This window comes from Larus michahellis, chromosome Z, assembly GCF_964199755.1.
Source record: "Larus michahellis chromosome Z, bLarMic1.1, whole genome shotgun sequence".
Taxonomy (NCBI): domain Eukaryota; kingdom Metazoa; phylum Chordata; class Aves; order Charadriiformes; family Laridae; genus Larus; species Larus michahellis.
In genome coordinates, this window is record NC_133930.1 from 12,259,974 (window position 1) to 12,279,211 (window position 19,238).

General features: G+C 45.2%; 1 protein-coding gene across 1 annotated transcript in view; it reads right to left on the minus strand.

The window, feature by feature from the left end:
- The window catches only part of CCBE1 (collagen and calcium binding EGF domains 1), a 101,737-nt gene that overhangs the window by 20,726 nt on the left and 61,773 nt on the right, over nt 1–19,238 (minus strand). Inside the window, exon 3 of the mRNA XM_074570420.1 lies at nt 2,794–2,846. Coding sequence (XP_074426521.1) covers nt 2,794–2,846 — 53 coding nt within the window. The remainder of the gene's footprint in view (nt 1–2,793; nt 2,847–19,238) is intronic.

Sequence of the window (19,238 nt, forward strand, 5' to 3'; positions counted from 1 at the left end):
AAAGAGCAGATCTGATCAGTGTTTGCCTGTCACAGAGTATTTTGCTCTGAATTTAATCCACAGCCAAGACACTCAAGTAACAAACCAGTGGTAAGGGAGGGTGCTCTCCAAAAGCCACTGTTTCAGGCTACATCTGTCCCTGCTTTACTGTTGGCGATGCCACAAGGCAGGACCTGGTTGGAGCTGTGAGTATCCAAAGCAAAGAAGAAGGAGACCATTCAGGAGAAAAGGGTGAGGAGCTCTTTTCTGAGGCTGCTCTGCTGGTCAGGTGGAGCAGGAAGAGATGCTACAGGGGGAATCAGACACACAAAGCAAACTCCCCTCGGTGTTTCCTGAGGATCATTCTCCCTGCTCCTGCAGCTGAAATCCAGAGTGAGAAGGTGAGTCTAATGCAAATGAACTGCAGAAGCTAGGGGCATGGACTCATACCGGACTGCACTGATTTCTGTATCTTTTCAAGGGCATACAAGAAATAACAGGAGAGAAACCAAAGATGGACCTGGGCAAAGACACTACCCTTTGGGAAAGAGTCTGTTTAAATAACAGCTGTCCAAGAAGGAGATCGGTGTCTTCCTGAGGCAGCAGTAAGAGAGTGGACAAGGGAGGGTCTATCCATCTCCCAACCCTCCTCCCTGCAGCCACTGCTGAATCACAGAGAAGACAGGGCTGGAACTACTTCTCATGGCTTTGACTTGCCAGTACTGGATTAAAAGGTGCAGATATGCTCTAATAAACTCACATCTGCAATGTATTTATGTGCCCATGTCGAGATATGCATTTCATACAGCTACTCTGTCAAGATTATGCCAAAACAATGTGTGAAGAGCCAAGTGATGTCTTGTAACAGAATAAGTGAAATGAGTGCTTCACTGAATCATGTTTCTCATCCCTGTATCAAGGGCCCAAGATCATCTCAGATGTTATAGCAATTACTGTGGCCTCTGAAGTTCAAGGCAAAGTACAGATTGAGCTGGAAAAGGGGGAATGGAGATACAAAGGGAGAGAAGCCACAGCCAGCAGAGAAATTCAATTAGTGTCAGAAACTCTCAGGTTACTGAGATACAGTTAACAGACAGGATTAAGCGGAGTCAGGGTACATAATAAAAGCTGCTTTCATAATCACCTAAAATCTCAACAGATGAAAATTAGAAGCCTAAAATAATATATTGCCATGGTTCTCATTTTATTTTTGGTCCTATTACTTCTGCTGCCGTATCCATTATATTTAGTGAATATATCTAGCATATAAAATTGTTGAAATCCATAGGAAAGCTGGAGGCCAGCTTCTTTGTAGAGCCCTGGCTTCTTTCCCTCCTGAAAGGATTCAGGGGTTCTGCCTCCCACGCACACGACCGCCTTGTAGAACACAGCAAACTGCCTCTTCCAAGTGTCCGTCTCACACTGGAGCTGCTATCTCATGACACACAAACCAAGACAAAACTCTCCGCCAAACCGTGGGACGAGGAACTCCTTGAGAGCATCGATTTCACCCAAACCCTACCCCAGGGCTTGGGCTGGCATTGTGAGCTGTTTCTTCACAAGGAAACAGTAAATGCACAACTCCTGTTTTGAGAAGATATGGGGTTTTTTCCTTTTTTTTTCTTTCTTTTTTTTTTGCAACCAGTGTTCTAGTGTTTCCAGCCAGCAGCAAAGATACGAACTACAAAAAAAAAAAGCAGCAGGATCAGAGTTTGGGTTATAATCCCTGTTGGCTGGACACTGTAACTCAAAAACCAGCCGGCTCTCTCCAGTATGTTAATTTGTCACTTTTCTTTTCAAAACATCATCATGCCAAACTGGGAAAACTCTCAGGTCAGCTCGAGGCTTTCCATATGTCATCAAATAGAAGGATGTGTTGCCATAATCCCATTTTTAAACCTGCTTTTTGGATCAAACAAGGTTTATTGGCTTGTCATCTCTGGCCATTTGCTTCTGCCTGACAGTTCCTCTTCTATGACTTCAGAGCCAATTGCATCTGAATCGGGTAAAGCGGTGGCAGTAACTGAAGACGTCACATCGCTACTGCTCAGCGCAGCCATCGGCTGGGTGGACCCAACAGATGCCTCCCCCAGGGTTAAGGCAGCCAGAGCTCAGCCTTTTCCCAGATGAGATCCCGTTGCAGCAACCTCTGAGCATTGGGACCCCGGTACTGCCTTTGGGAACCGTATGGGGAGCCCCCCTCTACCAGGAGGGCATCGTTCCCTTTTCACTAGTGCATGAACTACCCTAAGTAAATACCCACCTCCCTCTGCCCATAGGGACAAGGAAGCCGTGCCCACGACCAGGAGAGGAGGTGGAAGAGAGATGCTGTTTGGTGATACTATCCCCTCGCTGACATCTTTGGGAAATAGGTAACTAAAGGCAGGACTAACTCACCTAGTCACCCACTACCTGTGCACTTACAACCCAAATTGGCTCTGCCAGATGCAAGGGACACATGGTGAAAGCCACCAGCCAGGAAGCGTCTGCTCCTGGATGTACAGAGAGCTCCAGGTACCCAGTCAAGAGCTGAATGCGTCCTTCTGCAGCAGGTGATGGTACAAGACATGTGCAGCTATGTGTACTTAGGGGAGGATCAAGGCTTGGCATGCTAAGCGAATCTTTTGGAAGACGCTGATCTTTTTATTTTCCCAACAATTTCTTGGAAACAGTTCCCCCCACTGACACAGGAGATACGGCCAAGCCTGTGGTTATATCAGGATGCTTTTCCAAACTGGCAATGGAGAGAACAGGGCAAACAGGGAAAGACAAAAGCAGGGGGACATGAGGGATAAGAACAGTGAAATCACATACCTTCAGGGATGCACTGTCCAAGAACAAACTTATAACCCTTACAGCACTTTTTCCTGAAAAACAATAAAATAAATAAATAAATAAATAAATAAATAAATAAAAATAAATTCTCTAAAGGTTGGTGCTGCCTTTAAAAACATTCATGGGTAGATCACGGATGTGATGAACCAAACAAGATGAAGACCCTGAGCTTTGCAGTTGGAGGTCTCTTATCATTAAAGAACGCAACATGGAAACCCACCACTCAGACCCTGAGGCATTTTAAATGTCAGCATGGCCAGCTGCCTGAGGAGCCTGGGGCTGGGCACCCCAATGCTGACCCACTCAACACCCCCAGTCATTTCCGAAAACCCTGCTCCCTTGAGTTGAAAGGATGCAGCACACGGCGGTGCCGTCCATATACACCACTCGGGTCATAATTTTCCTGATAGGGTGAAGGGTGTTTTTCAAACATCCGTCATTACAATGTAAACTTGCAGAAAGGGGTAAGTCTCAGCGAGGAGTACACACAAGATAAATCTCATCAGTCATTTCTCATCTTTTAATAAACCTGGGAAGTGATAAGTGAAACATATTGGGTATTTCAACTGGAGCAAGGGAGCGTATCTTACACAGGCAGGGGGACAAAACTGCAGTGAAGAGTCAACAGGATCCAACACTTTTTATGTGCCTATGATACGAACGAAGTCTGAGTGCTGATAAATTAATGTCTCTTACACACTGGCCTGTAATGTCATTTAAACATTCAGCTACACCTGCTTGTTTGCTTTCTGGGCAGCAAATCACAGCAAGTCACCAGGACTCCCAGCAGCACTGAAGAGCCTTTACAAATGCTGTGTCACCCTCAGAGCTACTCGCTGCAGGGACCTGGTGACGTTTGAAGGCTACCAGGGTGGTGGCTACCAGGACTGCCAGAAGAGAAGCAAACTTCTGTTCAGTGGGCTATTTCATCAAGTCTACATGAGTCTGAGGGGAAAAAAACACCCTGTATTTTACAAATTCAGTTTTTCATGCCTTGTGGATATGCTGAAATATCTGAAAAACTGGGAAATCATCCATTTGGTCTTATCCTTTAATTCAGTAACTGATGCAGAAGAGTGCTAAAGCCATGGCAGTCAATGACACAACACTCCCCTAGACAACATGCAGCCATTACAAATCATCATTATGTTGAATTTAAATCAACTGTCAATTGCAACTGACCACTTAAAACAAACAATGCATTACTCCAAACTATGTAAAAACAAACTTTGGCTCCATATTTTACCCTCTTCCAAAGATTAGCTGGAATATAAATTATGCTTAATGAAGGCTGAACATCTGAAGAGGAAGCCTTGCTTTGTTATGCAAACAGTGGTCCCTCATTAGACTTTTCTCCAAACACTGCTGTGAAGTTTTATCTGCAAGACAAACAAATGCAGGAGGAATGAGTTCAAAGGTGCATTGGGGAGGATGTTCATACGGTGCAAGCCCTGCCAATGGCTTTCCAAGTGCACATTCATCTCCTCCTGTCTGTGGAAGAAGGGAGACTGATAAAGGCTTCCTTGTAGCTGCTCTTCAGAGAAAGACACGGCCTGGCTTGAGAGAGGGCCGGGAGATGGGAAAGGAGAGGAGGGCATCCCTGACATGAGATGGTGACCTCTGGGGTTGTGCATGGGCGCAGAACAAGGGCGCAGCAGCTTTCATCACTTCTGCCGTTCTCCCTGGGAATTCCCACCTGATTTTTGGGCTTAGGACCCTTAGCATTTCCACCCTTGGAAGGGCTCGTGGCAGGAGATGCAAACCTCAGCCAGCACAGCCTGGTCCTGGGTAAAGGCTCACCTGCTGGGAACCTTGCTGGAGCTGCCTCTCTCCTCTCAACTTGGCCGGTGGTGGCTTTTGGCTGGACTTGTTGGCTTTTTTGTGGCTAAACTGTGGTTTTACCTGCCTTCCTGGATTCTCCTGATAGCCAAACTGCTCGCCCTGATCAAACACCTCTCCCACAGCCACACACTGAGAACCCACAACACGCCGAGTTACGTCTGGTAAATACTGCCCTGGCACCCTGGGGCAAGCAGGGCCTGGCGTAGCCTCGCTGGGGGTTGCTCCAGTTAAACCAACTGGAAAATCGTGCTTCCCAGGCAGATATCCAAGCCCCTGCTGAAACCCGTAGCTTCAAAGGCACCTTGCAGCAACAAGTTCCAAAGGGGGACGCAATGTTTTTGAGAAATTATTTCATTGTTTTCAGTCTCCCTTTTAATTTTTGTTGAATTTTCCCATCGTGAAAGCTCTAAATCACACCTAAAGAAGAAGCCGTTTAGAGGACGGATGCCCTGCTTTCAGGATCACGCTCTAGAAACAAATTCCCCTTAACAATTGATTCCAAATTCAAGATTACAGGTCTCATATTAGCGCAGCCTGTACTCGACAGCAAGCTTCAGCCATCAGCATGATTTTTCCAGGGAAACTGCTACTTTAGGGTTAATGCAGAGGAAATACAATACGACAATACCCGTTTCTCTGAACATTACACTGCAACCCTGGGATTCCTGCATGCTTTAGCTTTTCACATTCCTAAAGAGAAATCTGTCAAAATGATGGACACATGAGTTGATCATTAGCAAAGGCATTTTAATAGCAATACTCATTTTCAGACATCCAGCTCTGGGTTGACACGTCTAATCAATGTTGCACAGCAGCGATCTCGTTATACATAATGAGAGATAAGGGGGGGTCCCCACTGATAGTTTTAGCTGTTGAATAACTTCCAGCAAGGCGGTTGCTATGCAGCTGTACCTGTGAGCATGCATCAAACACAAACTAACACACAGCTGTGTAAGAAGCTGAACCACTAAAATCTAGATCTATGGGGAAACTGAGTTGATTCGTTAGCTTTAAATCTGGTTTCTGAAAGGAGGAACGTCTGGCAGGCATATTTGTTACAGCTTTTAATGAGGTGCTTCAGCTATTAAAAATATATCAGCAACTTCTGATTCTCATGCGATCTTGACTCAGGAAATTGCACGAGCCCAAATTCGCAGAGGGTTTTGGGCACCATGATTTTGACCCCTGCAGCGTCTAGCTTTTGTGTTACCTGTAAGAAAATCCACAGTGATAGGGACTCTCTCAAAGCAAAGTCACCCTTTTTTTCTGACAGGTGGCTGCAGGAGAAGCAGAGAGATGTTGAGCTACTCCCCTCTGCCCTGGAGGTTGAGGTGCTCCTGGACCACCGAACATGAGAAGATGGGATTTAGGGTCAAACCTCTGATACCAATAAACACATCCATGATGAGGCAAGCAGTGGATCTGCCTTTGTTGTGGGCTTTCGTGGCCCACCACCTTGCAGACCAAGAGGGGAGCTGAGCTTTCCATGCCCCATCGCCTGCAGGTCCCCTCTGCTCCTGACCCTCGGCGGTCCACCAGTACAGCAACGCCCCCCCCGCCGCCCAGCCTTGCAAAGCGTGATAGCATCGCCCCAGACAGGCAGGACGAAAGGCAAGATGCAAAGAATGTGGCTTAATTAAGCCACCACTTTATTAAGTTAGCTTATCTGGCAGCTATCAGCAGTAACTCATCCAGTGCGGACCACGTTTTTTTCCCCATAATTGTTTCCACCTGGTGCAGGGCTGCCGTTGCCCCCAGCCCAACCCCTGCCCCGCGCTGCGACACTGCTGGAGAGACCGGGGCACGCTGAACCCAGAAAATACCTCTGTGCAAGAGGGAAAGCAGCAATTCAGGGTCCTACAGCAGCCGAAACGCTTCGGAAACACAAACAGTAACAGGATAAACATTTTAAGTGATAATTAACCCATATCTGCCTGCAGTAACATGTCAGTGACTTGGGACGTGACAATGGCTGGCTTGGAGCTGCTTGATGCATTATCGAGGTTTTCATTAACTTCAGCAAAGAAGCAACTCCGAAACTCCATCATGACAATTATGTTGAAAAAGATACATGATGGACATTCAATGATTGAGAAAAGGGAAGGCAAAAGGGAAATGTGAAGGGAAGGGAAAAAGAAAAGCTTTATACTGGTTTCAGATGAACATAGTATGTTAAGGAAGCTCTTGCTAAAGATGTCAAAATAATAAATGGAAGAGTCCGCTCTGGACTCCTATTCGCCTCCTAGGAGCAAAGCAGACACAGAAAACCCTACACTGAGACCGAAAGTGAGTTCTTAATATAAAATATTACCCTTACGTTCCCCCTACAACGCTGGGGCTCAGACAGACATTCAGCCTCCAGGATGGCTCCACCCCGACAGAGGTAATTAAAGCAGAGGCACTTTTAACTCCCATTCATCAGGGGTGGGAGCACACGCACGGACACTTCCCATTGCTCAGCTGATGCCCGAGGTCGCTTCACTGGAAGATGCAGCAGCTCCGTAGGTGGTCAGGCAGGTCAGATCCCCCCTCTCTGACACAGTATTTCTGACCATGAGTGTCAGAAGAGTTGCAGTTTAGGGAACGTAAGAGCTGCTTAACATTTTATCTGGGTTTAAATACATCAACGCTGTTTTCCCAGGTCAGTGCTGGTAGAAAATACTGATAATACAGTCAAGCAAATGTATTTAATCAAAAAGGTGATATCCTGTTGGGAAAAGATATATAAAAAAAAAAAATTTAACCAGATTTCTTCAGACAACGTCACAACATGAACTTAGAAGAACTTGTGCCATATCTTGAAGACCTGACTCAGCAAAAGCCATGGCATAGCTGTGTTTAATTGCACAAAGGGGTCTTTGTTAGAAGGGCTCCTTATTCTGCCTGCCCAGATTTTCTTTTTGATCACCCTGACTTTGAGAAACCCATGGTGCAGCAAAAATGCAAATATAAAACACAGCAATGAACTTACAAAAGATAATTAGACAGCTATAAAAGCAAGCCAACAAGGCACCTTAAAAAACGCCCCGAACTTTGTTTTTCTCATATTCTACATAAAATTCTAATGAGGGCCAGGTCTGTCTGCCAAAGCATGCACAGACAAAGCCCATCTGCAGCGCGAGTGTATTAAGGAAGCAGCTCGGTAGCTGTGCACAGTTTTGCTGTAATTCACACGGAGAGATTTATGGCAACATGGTGTAAAACTGAACGCACTTTATTTTTGTTTGCCTTTCTGTGGGACACATACCGAAATCTTGAGTAAGAGAGGATGGCCTCCCTGCAGACACTTGCTCAGCGTACACTTTGCCATGATTTCCAGACTGAGTCCTTTTTCCACAGTTTTGTAAAGAGATAATTTATGTTCGCTTTGGGTGTAATGCAAGGTCCAAGGCCAGCCCGAGCCCTTCCAGTCACCGTCCCAGCTGAGCGGGAATATCAGAGGGTATAGTGCACGTCCTCCACTGCCGAGGAAATGCTGCAGCACCTATGGCTGCAGTACGTATATGTGCACATCTTTTTTCTCTAAAATTACTGAATAAAGCAGGGTTCACCTGAAAAACCACAGAGAGACATCCTTCACCAGCAAAGCTGGAACTCAGACCTCTGACAGCAAATCACTGCAACTTATTACTTGATTTTTCTGAAAGTCAGATTTTTGGTGATTAATGTGTGGCCTAAGCCTAACCCACGTTTCTTGTCAGCTACTTAAGTCAAATAAATTTACCCACATATAATGATTTTCCTTTTCTCAGGAAAAAAAAAGAGCACCCTGCTATCTGCTGTTTTGCTTAGCTCTGATTATTAAGACAGGTATCAGAAATGAAATCCTATTCCAGTTATTGCTAATGGGAAGGTTTTGCTAAAATTTGCAGGTCCCAGGCTCCTCTTCCGCAAACGCAAGCCAGGGAGCAGATCCCCCCCTGGCAAAATCCACAGACCTCTGTTGACTCTGGGGAACCGTGCCAGTGCTTACCCAGGGAGGCTCTGGCCAACGCTCTCAAAAGCTCTCAGACACGCTCCTCGGTGACTCCTTACTGTAACATCCTGTTAACTGACTCCTTCTCTCCTCGCGGTGCTGTTTCATGTCATCTTTTTATGGTCAAAGGGAGTTTTATGGCGCTGGAGTATAAACTGTGGTTCCTTCTTCTCAGAAGGGACTTTCCAAACTGACGAGATGATTTGCAGCCCCTGCAGAGCTGCACTATCTGTGAATGCGTGAAGCTCGTGCCTCTATAAAAGGGCAAAAAAAGACCTCAAGGGGTTCAAGAAACCCTCCACCCTGCTTGGGTACCCGTGGGGCTTGGAGCTGTGATTGGCGCCGACCCGCATGAAACTGGAGAATGCTCAAAAAAGCAAAACCTCACAGGTCTGGGGACTTTAACCACTGTTCTATGCCTTTTTTTGCAGCAGCCTGTGGGCCTCTGTTCTCCGTGGACACAGCGCAGGACATCTCGCCACGATGGGGTTTGTGGTCTCGTTTGGGAAAATGAGGTGCCATGATATGTTCAGTGGAGGTGTTCAGGCAAAATCTGGGCAGGCAGATCCCCTCCCCAACACATCCCCCTGTGTCAGCAGACCAGCAGTCCCAGGAGACCATCATTTTTGGACTATTTTAGGACTTCTGGGATGCAGGGAAAGGGGTTGGTACGAACACCCTGCAGGCAGCCCCACAAGAAAAAACGAGCTCATGAGCTTCTGCTCGCCACAGGAAGAACTAAACCTCAGCTTTTTGGGTCTCTTCTGGGCAGAATACAGACTTTAAACATGTTTCCTGTGATCCTTCCTTCCAATGTGTAATGAAAGAAAAAGATGATACTGGGATTTCCGCCTGACCCATACGGAAGAGGGCTTCACATTTTCGGGGAAGCCGTAACACTGTGCTACGGGGCCAGAACGAACATTGGCCCTCGTCAGTCCTTAGCCCAACCAGAGCCGTGGTGCTGCCAACACCTCGACGAACCCCAGATTAATCAGCTTTTTTCTTCTGCCGCACAGACCAACTGGAGGCGCTGGCAACCATCAGTGCTTGTATCTCACTTAGCATACCAATGCCCGAAAATGACTGAGTAAAAATCTGCCTGTGAATATTCTCTAAGCGAAGAAGGGAACTCTCAGAAGGAAAATATTACACAACTTCAAAAAGGTAATTACCCCTGCTGACACTGGAAAAGCCATTTGTTGGATATTTTACATGCATGTGAATATCACCCTCAAAATCGCATATGTGATTCCTTCAGTGCTGGACTGTACTTTATTCCCCTCTCTTGGATATTTATTTGATTTTTTTTTTCCCTTAATGCAAGGGAATGCTCATGTGGTTTATCACTAGACAGCATGTCAAAAATAGCAGAATGATTAAATAAAAGACTTTTGACTGTTCTCATCTGCTTAGACTCAGCTTTATATACACACTGTCAGGTTTGTCTCGCTCTGTTTTCTTACAAATTTCTTTTATTTTCTGGCATTGTACCAAGAAAATGATTTCGTTTAGTTTTGCAGGTGAAGTTTGTGTGGAATTTTCAGAATGAAATTAAAGTTTGACAGGTGTAAAATTTGCGGCAAAGAAAAAAGAATGAATTTTATACACAGATAACACTGTTTGCACTTAATACATAGCCTAATGCACTGGCAAAGTTTAATGCATCCTCATAAATATATTGTCATTTCTAAGAACAAGTAGCCTTCTAAATGTGAATTGAAATGATCCAAGATTGAGCCAGTGATTTAAAATAACTCACTGCTTTGAGATTTAAAGTATGAAAAGTGAGCAAAAGCCTTTTTTTCCACCACCTCTGACTTCCAATTAGAGGCCTGCAAGCCAAATTTCCTTCCAAGTTTGTGACTAGTATGTCTTGCTGACGGCACACATCCAATTATTTATCTAACCCAAGGTGAGCCAGAGTACAGGACTAATCACAGCACATCTGTCCTGTCTCTTGGATTTTTTTAAACTTCCATGACTCTTCATTTTGTAGCTCCAATTTCCTACCAAATATCCATGCGAGATAGAGAGCAATAAATTCCATTTCAGTGCGGAAGGCAGAGCCAGAGCAGTGCTGCAAGGAGCTGCGCTCGCTGGCTGCTGTGCTGGTCCTCGGTCACTGGAGCCAAACAGCAATAAATCGCTGGCAAGCTCTTAGACTTACTGAACCCAGTCCAATCCAACCCCGTTTATATAGCATCTTTCATCAACAGGATCACAAAAATGCTGCATAAGCAATGGCTAATAAACTCCTTTCGATAAACAGCAAAAGGCAAGCGCCTTTTACACACGCATGCACAGAAGAACACATCATAGAAACTATGCAAGGAAGTCAGATCTCTAAAGCTAGTTCTCCAAACAGGACATAAATCCCAATTAACCTTCAGAGACCAGCTGGTAACTCGGTCTATGTTCACTTAGGGGTGAGCTGCCACGTAAAGGGCTTGATCCTGATTCTGCAGAAATCCCCGTCAGCTTTGCCATGAACACTTGTCAGGCTGGGAACAGGCTCGGACCAAGGCTCAGGAGGATGGGTAAGAACACGCTCACCTCTGAGAACGGGCTACAACTGGAATTCTGGGAAGAACAGTTTCAGATAATCACTCGTGGCACAAACTTAACCAGGTCTGGCTGACATTTGTCCTTGGAAAGGTGACGGAGTACTGGAACAGGCTGCCCAGAGAGGTGGTGGAGTCTCCATCACTGGAGACATTCAAAACCCTCCTGGACACGTTCCTGTGCAACCTGCTCTGGGTGACCCTGCTCTGGCAGGGGGTTGGACTAGGTGATCTCCAGAGGTCCCTTCCAACCCCTGCTATTCTGTGATTCTGTGAAACTCCTGCAAACCTCTTCCTGGTTTTGATGGGTTTGGGATTTGACATGTATCCCCTACTCCTGTACTCCCCCCACGGGCATGCCATCTATCTATACCTTAGAGCACCCATCTATACCCTAGATACAGACACAGATATTTAATCTGGAAGTTTTAATCTGTGATGGTTCTTGAAATTCAACTCCGGGAATAATGCAAGCAAGTAAGTCCAGCCAGGCTAACGTTTCTGATTCAAATAGTCTAAAAGTGTGGAGAGCCAGACACAAAGATAGCAGCTCTTAGGAAAGTCAAATAGCATGGAGAAACAATTTAAGAAAGATGCAGCTCTGAGCACCTCGTTCTCTACGCTGGCTACCCACAATGTCCAGATGACACGTTGGTTTCCATCACTGAGCTGGAAACTAACAGACAGCGTGAGGAAGATGTCTGCGTTTGCATAGTCTACCTGTCTGGCGTGGAAAACTCATATTGCATGGACACGACACCACGCAGGGTATGGAGGTTTACCTGACTTGTCCCACATTAACGGAAACTGGGCACTCTCTATATATCATCTACAGACACGGGGTATGAAATCGCTCCTATCTTCAGAGCACATGCTTTTACAAGAGTACAAAAAGCACAGTGACCTAATTTTATACATTTTGAATCACATAAGGGTGCTTAACAGCCACTTATGCCTAAGGATTTTTATCCTTCCAGTACTGGCTTACAGTCACCGGTGCATGACCCTGCTTCAGCGCAGCCAAGGGAATTTTTCAAGTCAAGGTTTCAGCCATCCTATAAGCAGCAGAAATAAATCCTGGGGAAAAAAACCCAAAAACATAATTCTGGAAAAACAGATTCACAGCATAATTTGGATTGCAAGGGACCTTTGGAAACCGTCTGTTCCAAGCACACCGGGCAGCGGGGTTAACTGCGCAGAGACCCGCCCAGGTGAGTTTTGAATGTCTTCAGGGATGGAGGCTGCCTCACTCTTCCAGTGCTTAACCACTTCGCTTTCCCCCCCTTATATCAACTTAAAATGTCCCTGCTGCAACTCATGGCTCCTGTCTCATGTCCTTTTGCAGTGCACCTCTGATGAAAGTCTGTCTTCGACTTCTCTACAGCTCCTCATTAGGTAGTTGGAGACGCCAATTTGCCCCTTAGCTCCCTCTTCCCCACACTGAGCAGAACACAGCTCCCTGGGGCTCTTCTTGAAGATGATGTGCTCCAGCCCTTGGAGCATCTTAGCTCCAAATTGTTGATAAGTGTACAAAACTGTAGCTAACCAAATCAGAAAGTATCACGAGCAGATATTCTTTAAAAATATTAAAGAAACGGGAAACAAACAAACGAAGAAAAAAAAATAAGAAAAAAAAAGTTATTTGCTAAATTGCAATGGAATTGCAGCTTTGGTCCCCTCCCACTGTTTTCTCTCCCTTCTTTCCATTTTCACAATAAAATTTTAAATGGAGAAAAACTGAAAAAAAAAAAAAATCTTGAATGAAATACAAACAATGCTATTTGTCATGACAGTATTTTCAAACAAAAGGGCTGGCCAGCTCTGATTGCTATCTAAGCAACAAGACCAAGTTAAAATTGTGCTTCTAATATATTTTCAACATCAATAGCAGCAATGGAATTAGCTTCTTAATATAAGCCCTTGGAAATCTCTATAAAGACACTAAAAAAGATATTATTTCAAAAGCGTTTCACTGATCCAGATGTTTCCCTCCATTTTCTCTCTGTTTTATTGTTCCCTGAGAAGACCTTGTAAAAGCTGAAACTGCTTATTAAGTATACAGACTTAATGAATTGGACAAGGAAAGAAATTATTCTTAACATAACATGTTCACAAGTCAGATCCACGTTTATTGTCCACAGAGATGATCGCAAAATACTCTCTATATACGGGGCAGTCTCTGTTAGGACAGAATCTGTCTCCATGAACCGCTTCCAGCATACAGAAAAGACTCATTTTTAAAACAACACCGTACAAAAGTATGTTGAATTATGTAGTGATGCTGTACCATGGCCCCAGTGCCAAGGATTATTTTTAGAGCCACACATCTGCAGGTTATTTGTTGCAGGGTAGGGTGGAAGGAGTAAATCCTGAAACAATTCGCTAAGCGGGCAAGCATTACTGGAACGAGCTGTTATTTATATGGTGTCACTAGAAGGCTCGGTATCTGGGACGCGGCAGTGGTGTCTGCGCTGCCGGCGTAGCTGATGCTGCTCTGCAGTCAGCAGATGATGGGAAGTTCACAGAGACGTTTTTTGATGTCCCCCTTAGCTCCTCTGCTAAAAACGGCAGGAGGAGGAATGCCATCCATCCCATCCTCCCACCAACGAAGGGGTCACAGTGATTTTAGCGCAGAGTGCGCCAGACCGGCAGTGCCCACTCAACGTCAGGCCACCCCGCTCCTCTTTAATTTGTGGGGAAATGGGTGGCAGGAGGCCAGTTTCAAAAATAAGACGCAAAGCTATTTTCAGAAAATTCCTTCCATTTCCCCACTGCGCCATGTCCCGTGCAGGGCTCAGCTTTCAAGCCAGGCAGAGCCTGAACTTGGTGTCAATCGCCCGTTAGCTAAGTGCTAATTGCAGGAGCGACTGTGCCGTGCCCTAACCGAGCAAACCACAGCCCCGGCCCCGTGGAGAGACCATTTCCTATGGCCTCATTTAACTGAGCTGGCACTGGCTGCTGCTCCTCGCTCCCCACCCTGCTGCTGGAAGACGGGTTTAGCCCTGAATAACCTACTGAGGTTAAACACAAGACTTTTATGAGATGCTGAAATGCTATCAGGTCAACTCATCCCTCATTTCGCTCTGCATGCTTGCTATTTTCCACCATGCTCCTGCCAAAAGAAAGTCTCTCCTCCAGCCCCAGCCCTCCTCTAACCCACTGCCCGAAAACTAGGGGTGGGCTCTGCTACCAGGCAACATGCCTGGACACCCTGCGATAGGCACTTTGCTTTGGCCAGCTACAAAACACCAAGAGCGAAGGGGTGGACATGAGCCAAAGGAAGAGTAGACCCACTGTGGGGCAGCCCATGCTGCTGGGATGGACACCTGAAGTCAAAAAACCTTTGGGATATGCAAGGGAGCTGAGGGAGAAGGTCACAAACCCAAACCCAGACGTCTCATCCTCAGATGGCCAGTAAAGATGTGGTTCCTGAGCTGGTGGAGCACTGTGACAAACGCATGGGGAGCTTCAAGCATGTTGACTTCTGGGAGGAAACTCGCACAACTTCTCACACTGCTGTTTGATGCTGGACAACCACCAACAATCCCACCAATCCTACCCATCTTTAAAGAAATTTGCTCATCTACAACATATCTTTCCTGAGAAAGGAAAATTGCACCACCAGGATCTGTGACCTTGCCAAGATTATGCTTCCTGGGAAGAAAAAAACAGCTTTAGCTGGTTTAGCCTCTTAATCAGAGAAATGAAGCCATATGACTTTGGCCCACGGCATAGCTGGTAGTGAAGGTGTGTGCTTCACACAGAAGAAATGTATTTTTTTATTGTTTGATAAGCTTTTTTCTCACTTATCAAGAAATAAATATTTCCATGTAAAGAAATGGAACATATTTATTTTAGACTTTTGGCCCACTCTGTAACGTTTGTTTGTTTGTTTTTATGTGTTTGTTTTGTTTTTTTTTTTTTTTTTTAATAAGAGGGGACTGTTTATAGTTGCAAAGAACTGATCTATGAAGTTCAAAACCGACCCAGTATTCCTGTGGTGGTTTGAACTGCAGGGAGTGCTCCCAACCTGCTGCCGTGCTGTCCTTCAGCAGTGGGTGTATGTCCTCAGGGAGTAAATACCTGGGAAAACACCCATCGCGTCCATTTGTAAAGCACTTTGGGATGAAGGTGGTTTACACCCAGAAGTTAGGACCGACATGTAACTGGTGGGTTTATGGGGAGTCAGGTGGCCCATACAAAAGCACATTTAAACCTTTTGCACTATAATGTGCTTTGTCTCAGGTATTTGCTTTGTCCTGGGCTATTTCACTTCATCTAAAAAGAGAAGTTCCGTTCCTCAGTGGTGCTTGTTTTTCTCCTACAATTTGTCTAATTTTACTGTTCTATTGAGGCCTTTGCAAAATAGCAAGTGATGTTTCTAGCTGCTGTATTGGTGCAAAACCAAAGAGATCTTTTTTTTTTTTTGGCTTGCAATATTGTGCAATAACCCTTCTATTAATTATGCATCACAATTGAAACAGGGTTGTGTTTTCACATACTAGTGCCTGCAGGTACATACTGAATTTATATTACTACACCTCATCCTAAAACCAATGCAACCCGGGGATGACTCCGCTGGAGCTGGTGGAGCAGTTCTAGTCACAGGCAGCGATTCAGAGCTGCGATCACTGGAGGGATTCTGGCATTCAAAGCATCCAAACGGGATCAAAGTTTCGTCTCATAACCAAAAAAAAAACCCACGTGAGACCAGAGATCAAAATCAGGCTTACTGACCAATTTACCCAAAAGATGGGGTAGGATATATACAGGTCGTGATGTTCTCTAGGGGCAACATCACTCCTTGGAGGCACACATGGAGGATTATTGGCTTCAGAGTATTCCAGCCTGACTTTGCAGGCACTCTGTAAGGGCTCATCCATACAGGATCAGAGATTTTCCTTGCATCAAACACTGCTTTTCTTTACGAACATCCCTCAGTTTGCCTTATTTCACCAGGTTTCCCCTCCCTGCAGATCATCCTGGACAATCCTCCCGTGCACCAGCCCAGTTGTGGCATTCAGTGGTTTCATCTGCCACTGTGGGGTCTTTTCAACTCACTTGCAAACGTTTGTTTTCTTCTGGCGACTGGATTTTGCTTTGTCTGCCTTATTTCCGTGAGCTGCGATGAAGGCAAGCATCCTGCTGGGTGTCAGTTTTAAGATGCGCTCGCTGCTGGCCACGGGCTTGTTTGCTTGTGGGAACCCATCTCTCTCCTTCACTCTGCCATGGGCTTGCGGCATTTCTCTCACAGTATCTCTTTTTTGTAAGCTAATTTTTTGTGCGTCTGGGCAAAACCCCTTTCTGAATAGCTCAGGTTGCAGTTTCTTGACAACGCTCAGCACCGCGTTTCTTGTTCTTCCTTCACCATTAGCACATTTAAGGTATTACAGTATAAATGTCTCCTTACCATAACACCTACCAATACCTAGGAAATATAGGGAAGGATGGATCCTCGTGGAGGGACCCACACAGGGCCTGTGCAGCCCTCGCTGGAACCATGCCATAAACCTGGCAAGCTCAGCGTTGTTAACATGAAAGTTAAACGGCTGCTGCAACGTGCACATTCATCTCTGCTAGTGCCTTATTCTCCATACAGTATTTAAATAGCATTTTCATGTCACAGCACTCATGGCTGAGAGGAGACTGCCTTCCTCCAGGACATCCTTGCAGGCACAAGGAGTATCTTCTCATTCCGCAGGGAGCTGGCTGGATCATTTGAAAAGGAAAGACTCTTGCCTTCAGTGCAAGGTGACAAGAAGCAGCAGATAGTCTCATCTGCCTTGGCCACAGCAACTGTATCAGCAACATCTTAGGGTCACCTACTGTTTTAAAAATCTCTTTTTCTGAGATTAATTATGGGAGAAGCGTCAAATGAATGTGATGTACCTTGGGCTCTTAAAATCTCTTTTCCAAATAAAATAAGTGACAGCATTAAGGGCTTTTTGCAGCAACAAAGTTACGGCTGTGGCCTCAGCCAGCAGCAGGATGGTGCCCCATCACCTCTGGAAAGCATAGAATAATCGTAGAATTGCCTAGGTTGGAAGGGACCTTTGAGATCATCTAGTCCAACCATCAACCTAACTCTGACAAAAACCATCACTAAACCGTATCTCTAAGCCCTATGTCAACCATTCTTTTAAATACCTCCAGGATGGTGCCTCAACCACTTCCCTGGGCAGCCTGTTCCAATGCTTGGTAACCCTTTCGGTGTAGAAATTTTTACTAATATCCAACCTAAACCTCCCCTGGCACAACTTGAGGCCATTTCCTCTTGTCCTGTTGCTTGTCATTTGGGAGAAGAGACCGACCCCCACCTCTCTACACCCTCCTTTCAGGCAGTTGTAGAGAGCGATAAGGTCTCTCCTCAGCCTTGGCAAGCAATGGCAGATGCCACCCTGATCAACTGCCCAGGACGAACCCCGACCCTGGTCATAGGCAAGACTTGCCACCTTCACCTAAAGCAAACAGCTTGGGAAAGTTTGGGTGATTTCTTCCTACTAACTTATGGTCCTCTAATGTGTTTCATGCTATGAACACCATTCCTAAACTTCCAGACATTTTCAACTTGATGCAATACTTAAATAAGTATAAAATAGAGCGACCCCCAAGGAAGCCTGGAAGATAAGGGAGTGGTGTATCTTTTCTGACTGGCTTGTCATGATTGGTGTGACCATGGGTGACAGTCACTTCGGCTCTGCCTGAGTGAATTTTAGCTCTCCCTGGAGAATGCACGTTGTCTCCAAAAAGTGATATTGCAGGTAAACACAGTGTGCACTCAAGGCATCGGTCTGTGTTAGCCTGTAGAGACAATGCTAAATTTAGATCTGAGGCTAAATCAGTATCAGCAAAGACAAGATTAGCATTGCAAGATTCATACCTCTTTTCCTCTCAGAACATGCCTTTTGTGTCAATTTGGACTGCTTCTCCATTCCCACCAATTTATCTACATGTAATACCCGTGCACTGTCTTTGAGCCCACTCCACAGTTCACACCACCACACTCTTGTCTAAGGAGATAATATTTTACACAGAATAGAATAAACTAGTTGTTTCCTTTCCTACTCTGTTCACAAGTTGGTTTTTATTCCCAAAACACTTCAAGGGAAAAAACCCGACATTTTTACAGCCTGAGATATCAATCTGATTCTACAAAGTTGTTTGAAAGCGCTATATTACATCTGGCGCACACTAATATATTTGGAATAAAGGTTTGGCATGTGGTGTAAAGCAGACTCCCCCAAACACATGCATGCAAACTCCAAACTGAAATGAGTATCACACACATTCCTTGAGAAATTTCACCTCTTAGTTTGGATTTTTTCTCCCGCTTTTCTACCTAATGAAGTGCTTGTTCATCCCTGTTATAACCCGATGGGCACGGCGTGCATTATAATCTCACCATCTGCATCATTTACATTCTCAAATGTGGAATCTCAGCCAGATGTCTGACTTATCTGCAAGGCGTTGACGTTAGGCATATGGTTTTTATTTAAATGAATCACAATACTAACAGAAATCCAGTATCTATTATCTATCACAACTGGAGATAATAAGACAGAATAAATTTATCTTGGGCTTTTTATTGTTGCCCACACAGACACTTCTGCAGTTGGATCTCCTAAAATGCAACAATAAAAATCAAGTGAAAGGTAAGGCGGGATGTTAAGCAGAGTACTTCATTACAGTTGAAGTTTGCAGATTGCATTACGAGCAGCAGAAAAACACGCAGCCCTTAGTAACACGGACATACCGAAGCAATCCAAGTTATAGTGGCACTGAGAAACTAGGGCTGGCAGTAGGTCACCCTAAGCCTGTATTTCTGTTCGTTCTTTGAACAATCCAGCAAAACCCAAAGCGTTGGTGCTCAGCAGGAATAAATGTCACCACATGCAGGGGGGTCCATAACCTGAAAACACCACCACGTTCCCCCGCTTGCACGTAGAGCTTGCGGCTTCTACTGAGAACTCACGTGGTGTTTGCTGGCACAAAACTCCCCACTTTTCCTTGAAATAAAAAGTACGCCTTCATTTAGAAATGTG